General features: G+C 38.9%; 1 protein-coding gene across 50 annotated transcripts in view; it reads left to right on the plus strand.

Annotated features, from left to right (window-relative positions):
* ANK2 (ankyrin 2) overlaps positions 1-17393 on the plus strand; it is a 382844-nt gene that overhangs the window by 256138 nt on the left and 109313 nt on the right. For 42 of the 50 annotated variants that reach the window (XM_052813238.1, XM_052813314.1, XM_052813229.1 and 39 more), the window contains 6 exons: positions 302-400; positions 4536-4721; positions 5199-5222; positions 7371-7469; positions 8622-8720; positions 17085-17183. In XM_052813238.1, coding sequence (XP_052669198.1) covers positions 302-400; positions 4536-4721; positions 5199-5222; positions 7371-7469; positions 8622-8720; positions 17085-17183 — 606 coding nt within the window. The remainder of the gene's footprint in view (positions 1-301; positions 401-4535; positions 4722-5198; positions 5223-7370; positions 7470-8621; positions 8721-17084; positions 17184-17393) is intronic. The other 8 variants (XM_052813200.1, XM_052813609.1, XM_052813304.1 and 5 more) reach the window with 1 other exon arrangement.

The raw sequence follows: 17393 nt of genomic DNA on the forward strand, positions 1-17393 counted from the left end.
CAGCTTTACAGTCCCTGAGCATTATCAGCAAGGAATAGCTGTATTAATAATTAGCGTGTCCATTGCATCCCTAAAATATGTGTCAAAAGAAAACGAGTGTGAAAGCATGTAGAGTTCTGTGGGTTTAAATGGCATTAAACATTACCACATTAAGTTAAAAAATATAAAGTCGTTCTACTTACGTAAAACATTTCAGTTAAAAAAGCACAAGTGCGTTTTTAGCTGTATATTTATTTGTGGTTCATTATTGTTGGTATATTCCGTTTCCTCATTACAATATTTTCTTTTGTGTTCTTCCTAGAATGGCTTTACTCCTTTATATATGGCAGCTCAAGAGAACCACATTGAAGTGGTGAAGTATCTCCTGGAGAATGGAGCCAACCAAAGCACAGCTACTGAGGTGAGGTATATTGTTTGTTTTTTTACACGCGCTCCTACTTTCCTTTGCCTTTCTGTTCAGATCGCTCAAAGTCAGAAGATTTTTCAAACAGAGTATTTTGAGAACTTTCAGACTTTCATTTCAGTGAGTTGTATTCATGAATCTTATCCTTTTTTTCTACATGCACAGAAGACAAGGGTGAACTGTTCTGAAGTGGTGAAAAGTCAAGGGATGAAATCCAGCCTGATTAATTTGACAGCAAAATTTCCACTGACTTTAGTGAGCTCAGGATTTTCACCTTCAGTTTGTGCCCATTTCTCCTATCAGCTTCCTGGAGAATTTTCTGAAAAATGAATGAGGCTTTGAATAGAGGTCCTTATGGCCGTAGAAATTATAGGAGGCCAAGGTTGTATTGCCAGGCGAATGGAGTGAATAGTAGATCGATCGTAGGCTAAGTGGAGACGTACAACATTTCATTTGAACAGATTTACATCTCCAACAAAGCCCATGGAAACTCAAGCATCTAGGAGTGCCATCACCTGAGCAACATGGCTATCTTTGTGCTGGTTTTTCATTTGCACTGTAAGATCTGGGCAAAAATCAGTGAACAGAATATCTTAGCGTGTATCTCCTACTCTTGGCTCTACAAGGGGTCTTCTGGGGACAGTGGTTTGGAGGCTTGCTTCAGCTTCTTCCTCAGCCAGCTGAAGAGTGTGTGGAACATAATGTGAATACCATAATTAGGACTATGAGGACTGTGTCCAGAAGGGTGTCTGTGTATAGTGTAAAATAGTACAGAAACAATTAGTATCAACAGTTAGTTGTTGACAAGCTTTCTTGTAGACTGGGTCTTGAGATTTTCGATGAGTTCAGAATATTTTCTGCATAGAGAGAAAGAGTGAGAAACACGCAAGTGCATGCATAAAAGCAATGAGTGGAGTAGGCTCTCTGTGGTGCTGGGTTCACAGAACCATTCAGTAAGAAAGGGGCCTCAGGAGGTCACTTACTCCAATCTCCTGCTCCTGTTCCGCTAAGTGAGGAGCAATGGCAGCAGGACCTCCCTGACCAGCTAAGTTACTCTGATTCTGAGGCTTGTCTGTGACTTTGTGTAACCTATGAATATTCATTATTGTCTGTGATTAGCATAAATTGGAAATCAAATGACTAACAAGGATCACATCAATGAGCTCAGCAGGCAATGTGCTGTTTTCTCCTCGGACACTTTATTTCTACTGCCAGACCACGTGGGTATAAATATGCAGAAGGATGGTATTAATTGCTGGGTTCTGGATTTAACTGCAGTGCTGTAAACCTGCAGTAACTTCAGTGCAAGCAGGGCAGACACTGAAGTAAGAGAGACGAGATTTCATCTCAAGAGGAACTGAATCGTAAGAACTTCCTTCTGCAAATGAGAGGATTTGAGGGCCATGGGGAAAACTCCTAGGTCACGAGGACTGTGCTCATTCTGTTTTCTCCCCTTGTTCTCTTCCTGCCGAATGTTCTTTTATTCCAAGCTAAGGGGACGAGTGAACGGGCTCTGTGCTGCAGTGTGTTGGCTTCACGTGTGTTCTGCGGATATGGATGTGCTATGTGAAGTAGTAATAGGAAAGTTCCTCTCCTGTCAGAGCTTTTGCTCGTGTTTATTACTTTCCCTAGTCTGTACAGAAACTTACCCATTCTGGATTGCCTTCGCAACAGATGAATTTGAAATGATGGTGCACGTATGCTCGCTCTCCTTTCCTTTAAACTAAACTGCTAGTGTTAACAGCTGCTTTACTGTTCCTTCTTTCAATGGATACTGTACCATTTGATGACAGCTCCTAAAATAATTCTCTCGTGGCCTGCATATATGGCGATCACGTTACATGTCATCTTTCTGAAATATGAAATCCCGTGTGATTGCCAGGCAACGTGGCAGAAACACACTCCTTGTGAAGGAGCTGAGTGGAACTGCGGCTCTCCAGGAGCCTGGCCCAGCTACAGCCTACAGTCGCCTGCTTGCAGCCTTTCTCCTGGTAACTTTTACTGGCTGAGATGTTCAGGTACACTGGAAGCTCATTCATTAGTTTACAGGAACTGTGAGGCCGAGATGGTTGTAATTAATGTGGCCTCTGCTTGAATACAGACATCCAGGCGTCACTGGAACTCACAGTATAGTCTGCTTTAAGGGTTGGGGGAGGAGGGGAATCAAATGCCCCCCACTCTGAACCCGAGTCCAAGTCTGTCTTCTGCCATCAGAAAGGTCAGTTCTTGCTTTTCTAGCTTGGAAAGTAAAGGCTGTCTACCCCCTTATCGCTTAACTAGATAAGTTTTGGTTTCAGGTCTTGCGGAGTTGATGGTTTCAGTGATTCGAGTGTTACCGAAGGATGGCCTGAGCCACTGTCCGCTTTCACACGTGCCCAGAATTAGTCTCATGAATAGAATGAAGAATGGTACATTAAATAAGGTGGGATGGCAGCCTGAACTGAGGATAGCACTCAAATACATGGAGAAGGACCTTCTGTTTGGCATCAAAGATTGGCTGTCCTCACATGGGGAAATGAAATGCTTTCTCCAAGCTCTGGTCAGCCCTGCTTTCCAGAAGCAATAGGAGAGGGAATGCAGAAAGAGTTGTGTCCTTTTAGAGAAGGATGGAGGATGAAGTGGTGCAAATCACATAGATGGTCTTGTCTGTGAAGCTTTGAAACTTGTACTGCCTTTGTATATGTTTCATTTCTTTTGACACTTATATACATATATATACAAAATGAGAGTAAGGATGAGCTCAGTTTCACGGGGCCTCTAATCCAGGATTTGTTCTCATGTTCCCAGAGGCGAAAGGCAAATGCATTAAGCCATTTCAACACCTAATGTAGCCCCAATCTCAGAATTATCTTTACAGTTCAGCTGTTTCATCAGCTGTTCACCCTTTTTTAATTCACTGTACAGAATTTAATCTCTATTACAGACAGAAACCATAGCAGTATCGCTGTTACAACGCACCTACCCACAGTTCTACGCAAAAGGGAGTGAATGTTATTAGATTACTAAGGGGAAAAATTGCTTTGGCAATTCTTCACATGTTTCCTTCAGCATATGTTAGCTCTCATTCCTTCCTAACTTGTCCTTTATTATTTTATCATCTTCCCATATTCCTATTCCAAATCAATTCTGTCTCATTCCCGTGCCTTTTACAATGTATCTAAATTGGTTTTCTCACTTTCTGGCTATAATCAGCTCTTTAGTTGTTGTTCCTTCTGACCTAGACATAGAAGACCCTGTTTTATTCCCTGCCCTTTTCTTTCGTTGTTACTCACCATGCCTCCGGTCACAGACTCAGCTGCTCTGTTGCTCGTGGTTCAGCTGCCCTCCGATCTAGCATGCAGTTACACCACATATGTGCTTGGGCAGCATGCAAGGCTGGAGCTAGATTCAGTTTTATAGTCAGAAGAAAAGATATGGGAGCAGGCCGTACTTCAGCTGAGATAGCAGGTTGTGACCATGTGACGCATTTTAAAGCATTGGCAATCCGGGGCATGTGTGAAGGAGCAAGACAATTTGAAAATAATTTTGAAACAAAGCTAAAACTATGAATGAAAAGCAGAGACGTTTTTCTGACTTTGTTTTTTCAAAAAGTATAAATAATCTAATGTTTTCCTGCTTCAAATTAGAATAAATTCCTAAAGATGATCTGGCTTTCTTGACTTATAGTCCATGTGTAACTTAGAACGGGGAACAGCAGCAAATGCATCTGAAGATATGCTTTGTTTTCGCAGAGACGTGAGGTGGCATTCAGAAACAGGTTCCCTGTATATTTTTCACATCTACTTTGTTCAGTGCTCACTAATTCCTAACAAAATATTGCTAAAAATGTGCTTTGCGCTCCATTTTAAGATTAGAATTAATTAAGAGAGGTACTGTAGAACAATCCTTTGCTTGTACTTGACTTAAAAAGAGACTACTTTGAAGTGGAAAAAGTGTGCTTCTGACATGTTTGAAATCATATCTGGGTTAAAATGTTGTGCCTCTGTTATCATTTCACTGGAGATAGTGGTGCAGAGGTAGAAAACAGCTGGTGACGTGCTTATCAGATTTCTTGCGTGAACAGCGCCGTGCAAATCACTGGTGCCGTACGTCCTTCAGCTTACTGAGCACACCTTGTTTTCTTCTCTACCAGGACGGTTTCACTCCTCTAGCTGTTGCACTGCAACAAGGACACAACCAGGCGGTGGCCATCCTCTTGGAAAATGACACCAAGGGGAAAGTGAGATTACCAGCTCTGCATATTGCCGCTAGAAAAGACGACACCAAATCAGCGGCGCTTTTACTGCAGAACGACCATAATGCTGATGTGCAGTCCAAGGTAACATGATGCTGCCATAGAGGTAACAGGGTAGTCACACAGCTGAGTGCCGGTGGGCAACAAACTTTACTTCCTTTGTCTTAACGGTTGAAAGTAATTTCTTCTGCGGGGAAAGACAAGTTGCTCGACCAGTATCAGCAGTAGTATATCTACTTTTGCAGTGTTTAACTACACGGTAATTGCAAACTACTCATTTTTCTGCTTTTTAGTTATACCTCCCATTTTTTTGGTAACCAGCTTTCTCTCATTATTTGTAAACCAGAAGACACTGGAATGGAAGCAGAATCACTGTTTCCCTATTAAATAGGATACTGGTTTATTGCCCATGGGACCGTAGGTTGTATTTAAAGTTAATGCATGCTTGAATGGCTTTTCCCATAATTAACAGCATAACTCATTTCAAAAAGCAACATAGTTCTTCGTTTTGCGGCCAGTCTTTAATATTGTTCCTCTTTTTCCCAAACCATGCTGCATCAGATGATGGTGAATAGGACGACTGAGGTACCGAGATAAAAAATTTTTAATTACTCTTTCTGTTACTTATAATTTTCTCTGCTCTGTGGCAATATTTCTTTATTACTTAGTACTAAAAGTGAAGATACGACTCTTTTAATACATAGAAATTTGTGACTCGGCAAACTTATTTTTATTCATCCTTTGTCTTAGAATTTCTTTTTATTTGTGTCACTATTAAAGTAAACTTTTGAGAATTCACGTCAGTTCAAAGAAGTCTGAAGCGAGTAATGGAGCTAAGAGGATAAAGATGCTTTTCTAGCTCAATTTCATTAATTATGAAAATGCACTCACTTGGCCTAACTAAATTAAGGTGTCTGGCTCAGCCAGAATAATGGTAAAATTCATTTTCCTTCTTTTACAATAATAAATATAATCGCATCTTCCAAGGTGGAAACCTGTTCAGAACATCTGCTTATTTTTACCATTGTTCTTATTACGATCTTTTAAATAAAGTTTTGAAAAGTCCTTAAGGGATAGCACGTAATCAGAATTCACCTGCAGCAGATAATATTACATTTTTCATACGGATTCTGGAAATACCAATTCTCCAAGCACTTCCACTAAAAATCATGGGTCTGATTCGCTAGAACTGTGATTTTTTCCCCCTAAAGATTATTGTCACATTTAGGAAAAAGAATTATTTCCAGGAATGCGGTCATTATTTGAATGCCTGCTTTTAAATAATGGTGTTTCTCTGTTAGATGAGGGAATGAATTTTGAATGCCCGCACCTGTGTGAAAGTGCTTCACACTTGGTGTGTGTGCACATGAGCAAGCGAGGCAGCTGGCGATGTGAACTGAAAGGGTGACAGCTTCTCTCTGGCATCTTCCCATGGGCATGTTCTTCACTATGGTAAATGGGAAGGGGGGGTTACCTGTCCTTCACCGGCCGTTATGTTATGTCACGTCTCAGGACCTTGCGTTTGTCACCAGGCAAACATGTGTCCATGAGAAGGCAGTTGTTAATGCAATATGCATTCAGTCTATAGCTTAACGCAGTATCGTATTTGTGTGCCTAATATCCTCAGTAGACACTTTCCTGGTAATTTATCACAGCAAGAAGACTATGAATTTAATGAGTGTTTGACTGTACCTTGACCAGGATCATCTGTAGGCTGACAAGGAAGTAAATGGAATTAGGGTAAAATAGTAGGCTGATTGCTGTAGCTTTTGGGAAAAAAATTGATTTCAGAGTGCAGCATCTGCCTACATTTCTTATTCCATGAGTAGTTTAAAGTGATGATTTGTACACTGAAAGAAATGAAACCTAGTTGAAAATACAGTATAGTCTAGAAGCCAAAAGCATTTCTCTCTTTCTATAACTAACAGTAAGATCTGATCAAATCAGTGTAATGCTCTTCAGGGAAACCTCAAAAGCAAGATCCTTTCTACTTGAATTACTCATGAGACTAAAAGCTTGCTCTGTGTTCTAGCTTCTGAAAAATTAATCTTTTTTTGTATTGTTGTCAAGCAATTCTGTATCTCGTAGCTGGAGCAGGTTTCACCTTCTAGTGTTCAAGAGGCAATAAGTAAATTGTGTTTTTTCTGATGTATAGATGGCAAAGCTTCTTCACATCCTTTGAGATCCAAATTGTATATAAATATAAATCATTATGATTCTTATACTATGCTACTAGTTTCTCACGTACACCAAATTCTTGGGTTACACGTTGAATTACACTGCTTTTTCAAAAAAAAAAAAAAAAAAAAGAAGGAAATATGTTATCAATATTTCTATGAGCAGTAAAATAAGAGTCCAACAACTTTTGTGGTCATTTGTCCAAAACCAGTAAACAGATGCAGCCCAAAAGACCCATGTTGCTTCCAAATAAGGAAACTTCCTTTGTTTTCTTTAAGAATGGCTAATATATTAATATTTTCTATGATGAAAGCTACTCTTCTTATTGGCCACTGATTCAGAAGACTGAATTGGAGAATGAAAGAATGAAGCGCTTTTGATAACCTCTCATATGAAAACTGCACTGTCTGCCTGAAAGGTTGTGCTATATTATAGGTGAACTGGTAAAATCGAAACGATACATTTGTTTGCCAGCAGCTTTTAAAAATGAATTTCTAGTTAAGTTGATTATCTCTATAAAATGATTTCTATAATAAGGGCTGTTTCCCTTTGTAGAGCGGCTTTACACCTTTGCACATAGCTGCGCACTATGGAAACGTCAATGTGGCAACGCTTCTGCTAAACCGAGGAGCTGCAGTTGATTTCACAGCAAGGGTACGGAGTAATTTCTTTCTCTTCTCAGATGTAATGGCCTACAAAAGTGGGAGTGTTTCTTTGTGTAATTCTTAGCCAAGAGTGAGTGAGGAGTAAAGTAATCCTGAAATAATAGTGTTGTGTTCAAAGATGCCTTTTTCTGCAGTAATTCTTAAAGGTTGCCTCCATGCAACGCGCCAGAGTCCTTGGGAGTTGAGTAGCAACCAGCATTCCCAGCCCAAGGAAGCAGACTCCAGAAAGCTGATATTCTCACAATGTGTCAACTCAGTTCAGCTATTCTGTCGGTTAGAAATACTCCAGAAATATATGTAGGATTTACTGGCTTATTCATTATTTACTGTACTACTTTGATATTTTCACATATAAACATATTTTAAAAAAGCAAAGTAAGGTACATTGCCGTTATATAAATGCAACAATAAAAGTACTAATTAATCATGACTCCTCTTTTATGGTAAACAACTGCAGAGCTACATCATATAGTGACTTTGCTGTTGTACGTTACGTAGTTTGAAGCACGGCATCTGGTGCTATGAAAACCTCTGGTAATCTGTACCTCAACATAGCTACCAGATGATGAGTTTTCTGTTTAATTTTGCTAGATACACTTTGAATTAGTTTAGGCTTCTGCCTTTCAGACTGACTTCCTCCTGTTGCTATTCTGGAATAGCTGCTAATATTACCTCTTCCCTCTCCCAAAGTGTTTGCAAGGACTTTCAGCCTAAACAGGACCTACTCCTGTATACTATTGGCATTACGCTAAGAAGGTTCCTTTGTGTAGAGGTCACGCATTTATGTACTCTGTGTATGTTGCAATGATTTAAATGCATCAGTGTTTTGTGAATATTGACTCATTAGGACTCTGATTTATGTTTGTTTATTTGTCTGACTCGGGGACTGTGATGTTTGCTGCTTTGGCAGGTGTGCTTCTTCATTTATTAAAAAACCCCAAACAATGAATGAAGATTCTTGCTTAGAAAGGAATTACTAACTCTAGCTTATATGGTGTGTGCCTAGCTCTGATGCTCAAGTACATTTTTGTTTATTCTCTACAACGTGATGGTCTCATTTTTTGTGATCCAAACACAAATTCACCGCCATTATACACTTTCAAATCCATCATGCTCATTGTTTGTTCTTTTCATGGTGTAGAATGGAATCACCCCACTGCATGTGGCTTCCAAAAGGGGAAACACAAACATGGTGAAGCTCTTGTTGGATCGCGGAGGGCAGATCGATGCCAAAACCAGGGTGAGTCTTTCTATTCCCTGAATATGATGTTGTCCCTTCTTGGGAACGGATTGGGAGGTTTTGCTTACTTGTTTTTGGTTTTGGTTTTTTTTAAGGCAGAGACTGGGAACACCAAGATTCATAGCTAGGAATTCACCTTCAGTAATTGTGTCTTGTTCTCTGTTCTTAAAGGGAGACATTAGATGTGGCTGTTACAAATGACTCAAAAAAAAAAAAAAAAAAAAAAAAAAAGTTCAGCTGAACACAGCTCCAAAAATGTTAATCTTATACTCTTTTTGAAACTTGGGCCAAATTTAAATTGTGACTCCAGAAATAATTTATAAGTAATTTTTTTTTTTTTTTTAAATTCAGAATCCTACCTTTAGTTTTCAGATTGTTATTTGTTTTATGTAGACTGTTTTCTATGGTATCAGACTAAAGACTGGCAGGTATTGGTGATAGCAGGAGGCAAAAATACTGTTTCCTTTAGTCTCCTGTATAATCTACCTACATCATATAAGAAAAAGCTTATGAAACTGATCTTTTTGAGGAAATAGGCTTGTTAGTTGGTCCAACTTCACGTGACACAAGAACATGTGTGCTGCACAGCTTTGGGGAGTGGAGGGTCTGAACTCAGCTAAGGCTTTCAGTCCCCTGACTCCTAAATGTCTGTGCCAGTCATAGTATATGAGGCATAGTATGCCTCATGAAAACCGCTGTAGTGGGCTGGCAGTCACTTTTTACTGAAGAGTCAATACTGGGAACGAGTAACCCACCCTGTGCCAGCAGCCACTCACCTCTTCCCTAGCCTAAACACAGAGAATTAGGTGACTTTCACTAGCTTTCTCCACCCAGTTGTCCTGTTGAAATGCCACAGCAATACTGTGCTCTTTATTTATGGGTGATTTTTAGTCATTCAGGACAAAAGAAAAACCCATCAGTTTATATGGGCAGGGTTAATTATTTCAAATGGGATTTTGGAGTCATCTAGGAAAACATCATTTATGCGAACTGAACTGCACAGGACTTGTTCTTGAAAGCTGCTGGTTTTTAAGCACTGATCTGCAAAATTATATCTCCAAGTAATAGAGGATGTTCTAGAACACAGAGTTTAGAGCTGGACATAAGAGGCTTTGTTTAATAAGATAGAATAGTAGAAGAAGGTAGAGGATATTGCAGTCAGCTGCCCTTGTGGTTGATTCAACCTCTGCAGTTACTTTGATATTAATTACATCAATCATTTGTTGCTTCATAAGCTAGGAAGACAATTGTGATTATTGTGTAACTCTATATGTGATTATGATTTTGATTTCTGATTATTTATGAAATGATGTCTCTCTTGCTCTTTATATTTATCTATTTATTCTAATTACTGATGCTGGAAAATGCTGCCTCTCACGAAGGTGTGCAGTAAATCGTCCCTGGTCAAATTTTCCACAATAAGTACCTAAAAATCTCATGGTAAAGAGGCATGAAATGGTAATAATATGCTGCAGTCAGGATATTCCGCCTACTCGTAAGCACAGTAGTCATACAGAAATGGTCCATTTGGCCTGTGGAATGACAGTATTGAATTCATCTATTTCCTGTTAAGTATTGAGATACTTGTTTTAGACAAGTTGGCGCAGATGATTGTAAAGGACATCTTGGATTTTAAGAGGTCAAGGTGTATTCCTTTCCTTGCTCACCCGCAAAGATTGACGTGCAGTTGTGAATGAAACTGAAAGAACAGGACTTTGCCCAACGTAGGTGGAAGGTGCTAATTTTAGAGTCTTCTCATTGTCTTGGCTTCCTGCCCTTTGTCAGCTGCTACATTAGTTCAAAAACTGCCAGCACAAAGATATCAGTGAAAACCTGTAAAGGTATCCTAAAGCACACGTATCCCAGTTTGCACAGGCTCAGCAGCTTCCTCTTGCTTTCATCTTCTGCCTTCGCCCTGCTCAAAGGCACACGCTGGTGGTCGGCTGTGTGTACTTCACAGTGGGGAAGATTCCAGAGCTTTGGTTTTGCTGCAGTGTGTCTGTGGCGTGATCTTGTCTTCATGCCAGCTGTTTATATCGTCTCGGTGTCTTTTTCTTTTCCCTTCGCTTTGTCCGCATGCCTTGTGTGCTTTGCTATGGCCGTGAGTATGTAGGGTATTGAAGAGGTAGGTTGTGTGTTGCATGCCGTGCATACATGTGTTTTGTACTTTAAAGGACAGACTTCCGCCTCCTCCACCTCGGTACTAACGCGCTTGCCTTTCCATACTCGCCTTTTCATTTTTTCCGAGGAACACCTGCATTCTTCCAGTAGGTCAGATTCACTGCACTGAAAAACAGTGGAATTACATGTACTAGAATATTTCATTGCCCGATAGCCTGCGCTTTTATTCTTGGTCTCCATACCACATCAAAATAAGCTCTTTGGTTAAAAAAGGACTCGTTGCTTTCATTTAGTTTATTTTTAACTTGCTATATTACATGACACCTGATGATGCATAAATTAAGATGCAAAAAACTTATTTTACCAGATTTTAGATGAGCCTCAGTACTTTAATTTTGCAGAGTTAATCTGTGAAATCTTTTTATGTTTGAAAATGTTCCATTGGAATGATCTGTTAGGAGCCCCTGTATTGTCTAAAAAAAAGAAATTAAAATGTATGTTTTTCAAAGGGAGTAAATTATGCATGTGTCCTACTGTTCCGTAGTTAATGTTGCATGTCAGAGGAAAGCCCTGCTTACTGCAGGAATTACATGTTTTTATTTTCTATACATTTCATAACGTATTTGCTGAAATTTTGTGGCATTTCTCACTAGATTATACAGATGTAGACTTGCTAGTAAATCTGCTTGCTACACTTAAAATACTAATTTACTTAAATTTTTTTGGCAAGTTTAACCACTTTTCTCAACTAACTACTAAATAAGTTTCTAAAATGTGGAATTTCATTTCTTTTTTATGTTGTGTCTAAAGCAAAAATGTGAACTCCATTCCCAATTATATTAATAGGATACTTTTATTAGTACTATCTGTTACACCTGTATTTGTGCTACTTCTGTTTACGTACAAGCCTTATCTGGAGTTTTGTTTGCTAAGCAATTAATGGGTAAAATTTCTTATGCTAAAACATTTCATATTTAAAATCTTAGTCAAACCTATATTCTCTACAAGTTTATGTGAGTAAGAAATTCAATGACATATGTTTGTTTAAAATCTTAAAATTAGCTAAACTTCTGACCTGTACAAGTTATGATGGTAGACCAGTGGAGTTGGGTTTCAGAAGCAATTGTGCAGACTGTGGCTTGGAATCAGTATGCAGAAACTTGTTCTCTAAAAGATGGCAGAAAGTTCAATTTATGATTAAATCGATGTCATGTGGTCAAGAGTAACGTGGCAATTATCAATTCTCACTTTGAGAGAAGGAAAGCATTTACAGCCTTCCTGAAACATAATAAGGATTAGTACAGGGAGAATTATTTTAAGCATTTAAAAGCAGAGCAATTTCCATATGGCCAAAATATATCTATTTCTATTAAAAAAACATATTCTGATATAACGGGATAGTAACAGTAAGGATATGCAGGATATTGAAATGTTACTGACTATTGAAGGGTTTTATGAGTATTCTTTATGAATGCAGTTTTTGTAATATCTCTGTTTTTATCATCTCTGTATAAATTGTCTAGGAAAAAAAAGAACAAGAGAACAAGAATGTGAGGCTTTTTTGGTTTGGCTATGCTTTTTTACTTTTAAAATACAGTGTTATTCGCAGGCCTTTGTCACTTTAGTGGTATTTCTGGTTTTGTGGGACTATGCAAACACCCTTAGAAGGGGGGGAGGAACACGTTCATCTGTCTCAGACGCTGAAGTTGTCACACATTTTGTGTTCTTCCTATTGAACCTTGCCAACATTGAAATTAAATTTTTCTAGCTCTGGGACTTTTCTTTAGACTCCTCTTGCAGGCTCTTGTCCAGAATATTTACAGTTAAAAAAAAAAAAAAAAAATCCCTGGAATGAAACAGAGCGTCTAGTCTTGGAATGGAAAGCTTATTGTGTGGGAAAGTAAACATGTTGTGTGCCTGGAGCGTGGCAGCTGGAGCTGGAGAGGGGAGTAGACGTGATAATGGTGGGGAGAAAATCTGGTATGCCATTTGTGTCGGAGAAGGGCCACAGAAAAGAAAGGAGGCTCAGCTGGAGCTGAAAGAAGTGGAATGTTGGTCACAGATGTATGATACCAACAGGAAAAGAAAAGGAAGGAAGCTGCGGGGGGGTGGAACTTGGATTTTGGTTTGGTTTGGGGGTTTTGTGGTGAATGTGCTCGAGACACCCCTTAACGCTCGTTCTGGGAGCCTATTGAGTTTTATTTGCAATAATGTCTCCTTTCATATATATTCATCCTGCCAAAATAGGCATGGCGCTCTGCTATTTCCACATGGTGGTGGGTTTCCTACCATAAAGCCATTGTAGCAGGATCCTAACCCTGTCTTGGCACTATGCTATGTTTAGAGTGGGTTTTTTTCCTGCAGTAATGCTGCTGTGACATTTTCTCCTAGTCTTCACACATGCGCAGACCACTAATAATTCATTGGCAGTTTTTGTCATTCCTAAAGCAATGTCAGATTATAAATATCTAATCACGATGCAGACATTTTCTGTAAAAAATATAGTAGATTCATACAATGTTTACAGGGGAGCGGGATGTTGTACAGATTATCTAAGCAAGCTACATTGATAGTGACTATTATTTAGAATTATTTATGTCAATATCTTATTACTCAAGCAAATGCATGGTATTTTTTTTGCTGTATTTTTAAAATTTGTACGTTGAACGGCAGACCTGGAGGAATACTTTAGAGCGTGGTTAATTATGCCAAGACTCTGAGAGCTTAGAGCAAGAGGGAGACTTGTCTTGTGCATTTTTACACAGATGAGGTTTCATAGTAATGAAAAATGAACAAACGAAAAGGCCTTTACTTGTGGAGAAAATTTAGACAATTTTGCATGTCTAACACACAGAATACTAAAATTTTATTTCACCCTTATAAAAATGAGAATATGCAGCTGCAGTTTAGAAGAATTCTTTGATAATTTGGCCTTTGATGTTCATGTGCTATCGTCAGTCTTGGTTCAAATGAGCGCTGAATGTGCGCAACTGTCCTTCTGTTAAGATGCTGCCCCTATCATTTCCCATTAAGAATCTCTCGTAAGCACAGCTTCTTTTTATCTCAGTCTCTGGTAAGCTGAAGTAAAGCATTTTAATCACTGTGAAATGCCCCAATAATTTATCTTCCTGAGCCCTGCGGTTAGGAGTCATGGACAGAATTCAGAATTAATTTTGCAGGTTAAAAAATGACCAATGATTGATTTTTCAAGAAAAAAAGGCAAAAGTTTACTCTCTATTTTGAGAGCTGTTTAAGAGGAAATTAGGAGTGATGGAATTTCATGGCTTCCATACATACAGAGAGGATTGTAGTGTCATTTCTAACAGTGAACCAGCTATTGGTTACATTGCAAAGCGTGAGCTAGGAGAGTACCACGTACAGGAACAACAGAACACCAGGTGCAGGATGTCACTTGGAAGATGAAAACATTTAACTTTCCATTATATACTATTTGGGATGAGGAAGTAAATATTGGACTTCTTAAAATATAAGATTGCTGAATTTCTTGTCTCCCAGCGCAGCGGCCTTTGTGTTTATGGGATATCCATTATCTGTGCTTCAGAATTTGTGTCTCTGACCCAGTGTTGTATGTCCTGTCGAATGATGTGTTTGATATTTTGGTCAGCAAGTGTTCTTCAATTTACATGGTGTACCACTTAGCAATGGAGTGAGTAAAAAAGTACATAGGCATACTCCTGCAATGGGCTTCAGAGCACTGAGGTTCATTGCATATAGATAATGGTGCAAACCAGGACTAATTTGGTATACCGGTTTGTTTCTTGATGTTGGCTAATGTCAGTTTGTCCTCATTGTATTATGTACTAATTCTTCTGGTAGAACAGCTCTTTGCAATTTCCCTCATCTTTGAAGAAAACATATAAGCAAAGATAGAATCTAAGGTATTAAGTATACAATAATTTTAAAATATACATGCTGTTTTCCCCAGGGCAGAAAGAGGGAAGAGGGTTGTATGGGAAGGCTGCAAAGCATATTGCTTCATTCACCTACTGGAAAGTGCACAGATAGTAAATGATGATGCATTTATAAAAGCTATGACAGGATAGAATAGGATAGGTAGCAAATTTTTATCTCTACTTTCAGAGGTAATTATAGATAAGAACAGAGGAGAAATCATGCTTTTTAATGATTTAATTCTTATTTTTGTTTTAGCTAGACTTTCTTGTGGAGTTGATGTGCTTCTTAGCTTGTATTTTACTTCTTTCTTCTCCCTCTGGGGATTTGTCCTGTTTTTTTCAAGGGTTCCCACAATTCTACCTTTCTTTTGCTGTTTTATTAAATAGAATAACATCAAAGTCACTATGCAGGTAGGGAAAGTGAACGTCCCATATTGATTAAAAATGTAGAGCACAAAAGGCCAGAAACTGGAAAGAATTACCAAATAAATACCTTTCCTAGAAGTAAGTTTGGGATATATTCTCACCTTAGTAATGCTAATGGGAATTATGGGTATGAATCTCTCTGGCAGCAGGATGAAAATATACCTCAGTTGTGCTTATAAAGACTTGATTTAGGGGACACTGAAGTTTCAGTGCAGAAAAAAGAAACAGATCAGCTAGTGACTCCCAGTTCCTTTACATTGACCCAATCTGCCAGGTGTTGAACAGGCTTGAATTCTGCTTGCGGGTTTGATCTTGCATCTGTTGAATTTCATTGCAAAGCTTCCCTGGGATTTAGTGATGCCTCTGCCTCTGAGATAGTGAGCGTCAAGGCGCACCTAACCCTGTCATGTGTTTCTGAAATGTCTCTGGAAACAGTAGATAAGTAAGGGAGAAAAAACTGAAGGGAGGACTTCAGTTCTTCACTGCAGTGGAGCTTTGTTGCACTGCTGACTCAGAAAGGTGCTCTGTGCTTTCAAACCTGAGGATGAGGGAGGATCTACTTCTTGGAACTGCCTTTTGTAGAGTATTACAGGGCTATGTTTGCATAGCCAAAATGATGTTGCAATTGCAATGGCACTGTGCAGTCTAGAGCTACTTTGAACTTAAAAGTGTTAGTAGTAGAAATAAAAATATAGCAATGTAGACTTCCTCCAAACTCCAGCAAGGCAAACAGTCTATCTGTGTATGAAGCAGGATCTCTAACTCGTACTTAAGGCCATGATTTTGCATTTTTGCTACTTTTTTAACTTCTAAGTAATAAATCTGTCTCAGACCAGTATGTTCATCTTTTAATCAGGCTGTTACTGAATTCTTCAGAAAGCACCCTAGAATAATAGCATCTACCTCATCTAAATGAGCAGTGTGTCTCAAAGGGAGAAGGCTTTTCTTGTGATTAAAAACTGTTACCATTTCACCTTTATAAACCTATCTCTGTTGAATGAGTATTGATGACTTCTCTGACTGCATGCCTGAACAATATAGAGGTCTAATGAGATGAAAACTTGGGCTTCTAAATTTTATGTATTTTCTTTTTTCTGTCATTCAGCACTAATATCCTTTTGCAACCATTTTTCTTGCCTCATATTTCCTGTATTTTTCTGTATGAAGTCCAAACTGTAGCAGAATTGCCTAGAATGCATTCTCCTAACTAAATGTTTCATTGACACATCTTTTGCTACCACTGCTTTAATCATTACTGAGTAGCCTAAGCAAGTCTTTTGGTATAGGGTGGCATTCTGCAATGGAAAAAATATTGCAAAGTTTGTGGTCTTGCAGCAGTTATAGAAAAGAATTGTTTGCTCTTTGTTCACCACTCAGTTGCAGAAATGAAAGGTTTTGTTCTGTTTGTTTCTTTTTCTCTGTTTTAAAATCTTCTTTCTCCTGCTGCCTGTTTAAAAAAAATAAATTCTGGAGTAAATTTTCTCATATGAACATTTCTTGTTTCATCCCTGCATCAAAAGCAATCTAAAGGACAAGGACTGATTAATGGAGCATCCTTGGCCCAGCACATGTTATCCAGGGGGAGGCAATACAATCTCAAAGCCATGCAGAGGAGAAGGAGGGGAGGAGGCAATGCATGATCACATTATCCTCTTTGATAAGAGATTTTCAACACACAATGGGCTTCCTCTCTGAAACAGTAACCTTAAAGTGTCCTTTACTGGTGCAAGGAAGAACAGGGATGAAACTTCATATGTTGGAGCCAGCTTTAGTTAGGAGTCAAAAAAAAAAAAGGAGCTTCTTCACACGCTTGTGGGGCTGCATTCCTGGAAGGCCGTTCCTCAGAGTGCCAGGACAGACAGCTGGGGATGTGCTCATTTGTTTTCCCTCCTTTTACTTTAAGGATGGACTCACCCCACTCCACTGTGCTGCAAGAAGTGGACATGACCAAGTTGTGGAGCTGCTGCTGGAACGAGGTGCCCCGCTGCTTGCACGGACCAAGGTGTGTGTCTTATTAGATAGAATATGTTAACAGCTCTATGTAACTTTCCACAGAATTTTCAATGTCACTGGAAGGACAAGGAACATTTCTGTTCTCCCAAAGGAAATGTATTAATGGGTAGAATGATCCCAAATAAGGTTTTCTTACATAATTAGGGACTATCCTTTCCAAATATACGAAACAGTAAAAGCTTCTTTGCCCCTCTCTATA

Source organism: Harpia harpyja, chromosome 2 (genome assembly GCF_026419915.1).
Source record: "Harpia harpyja isolate bHarHar1 chromosome 2, bHarHar1 primary haplotype, whole genome shotgun sequence".
Lineage (NCBI taxonomy): Eukaryota > Metazoa > Chordata > Aves > Accipitriformes > Accipitridae > Harpia > Harpia harpyja.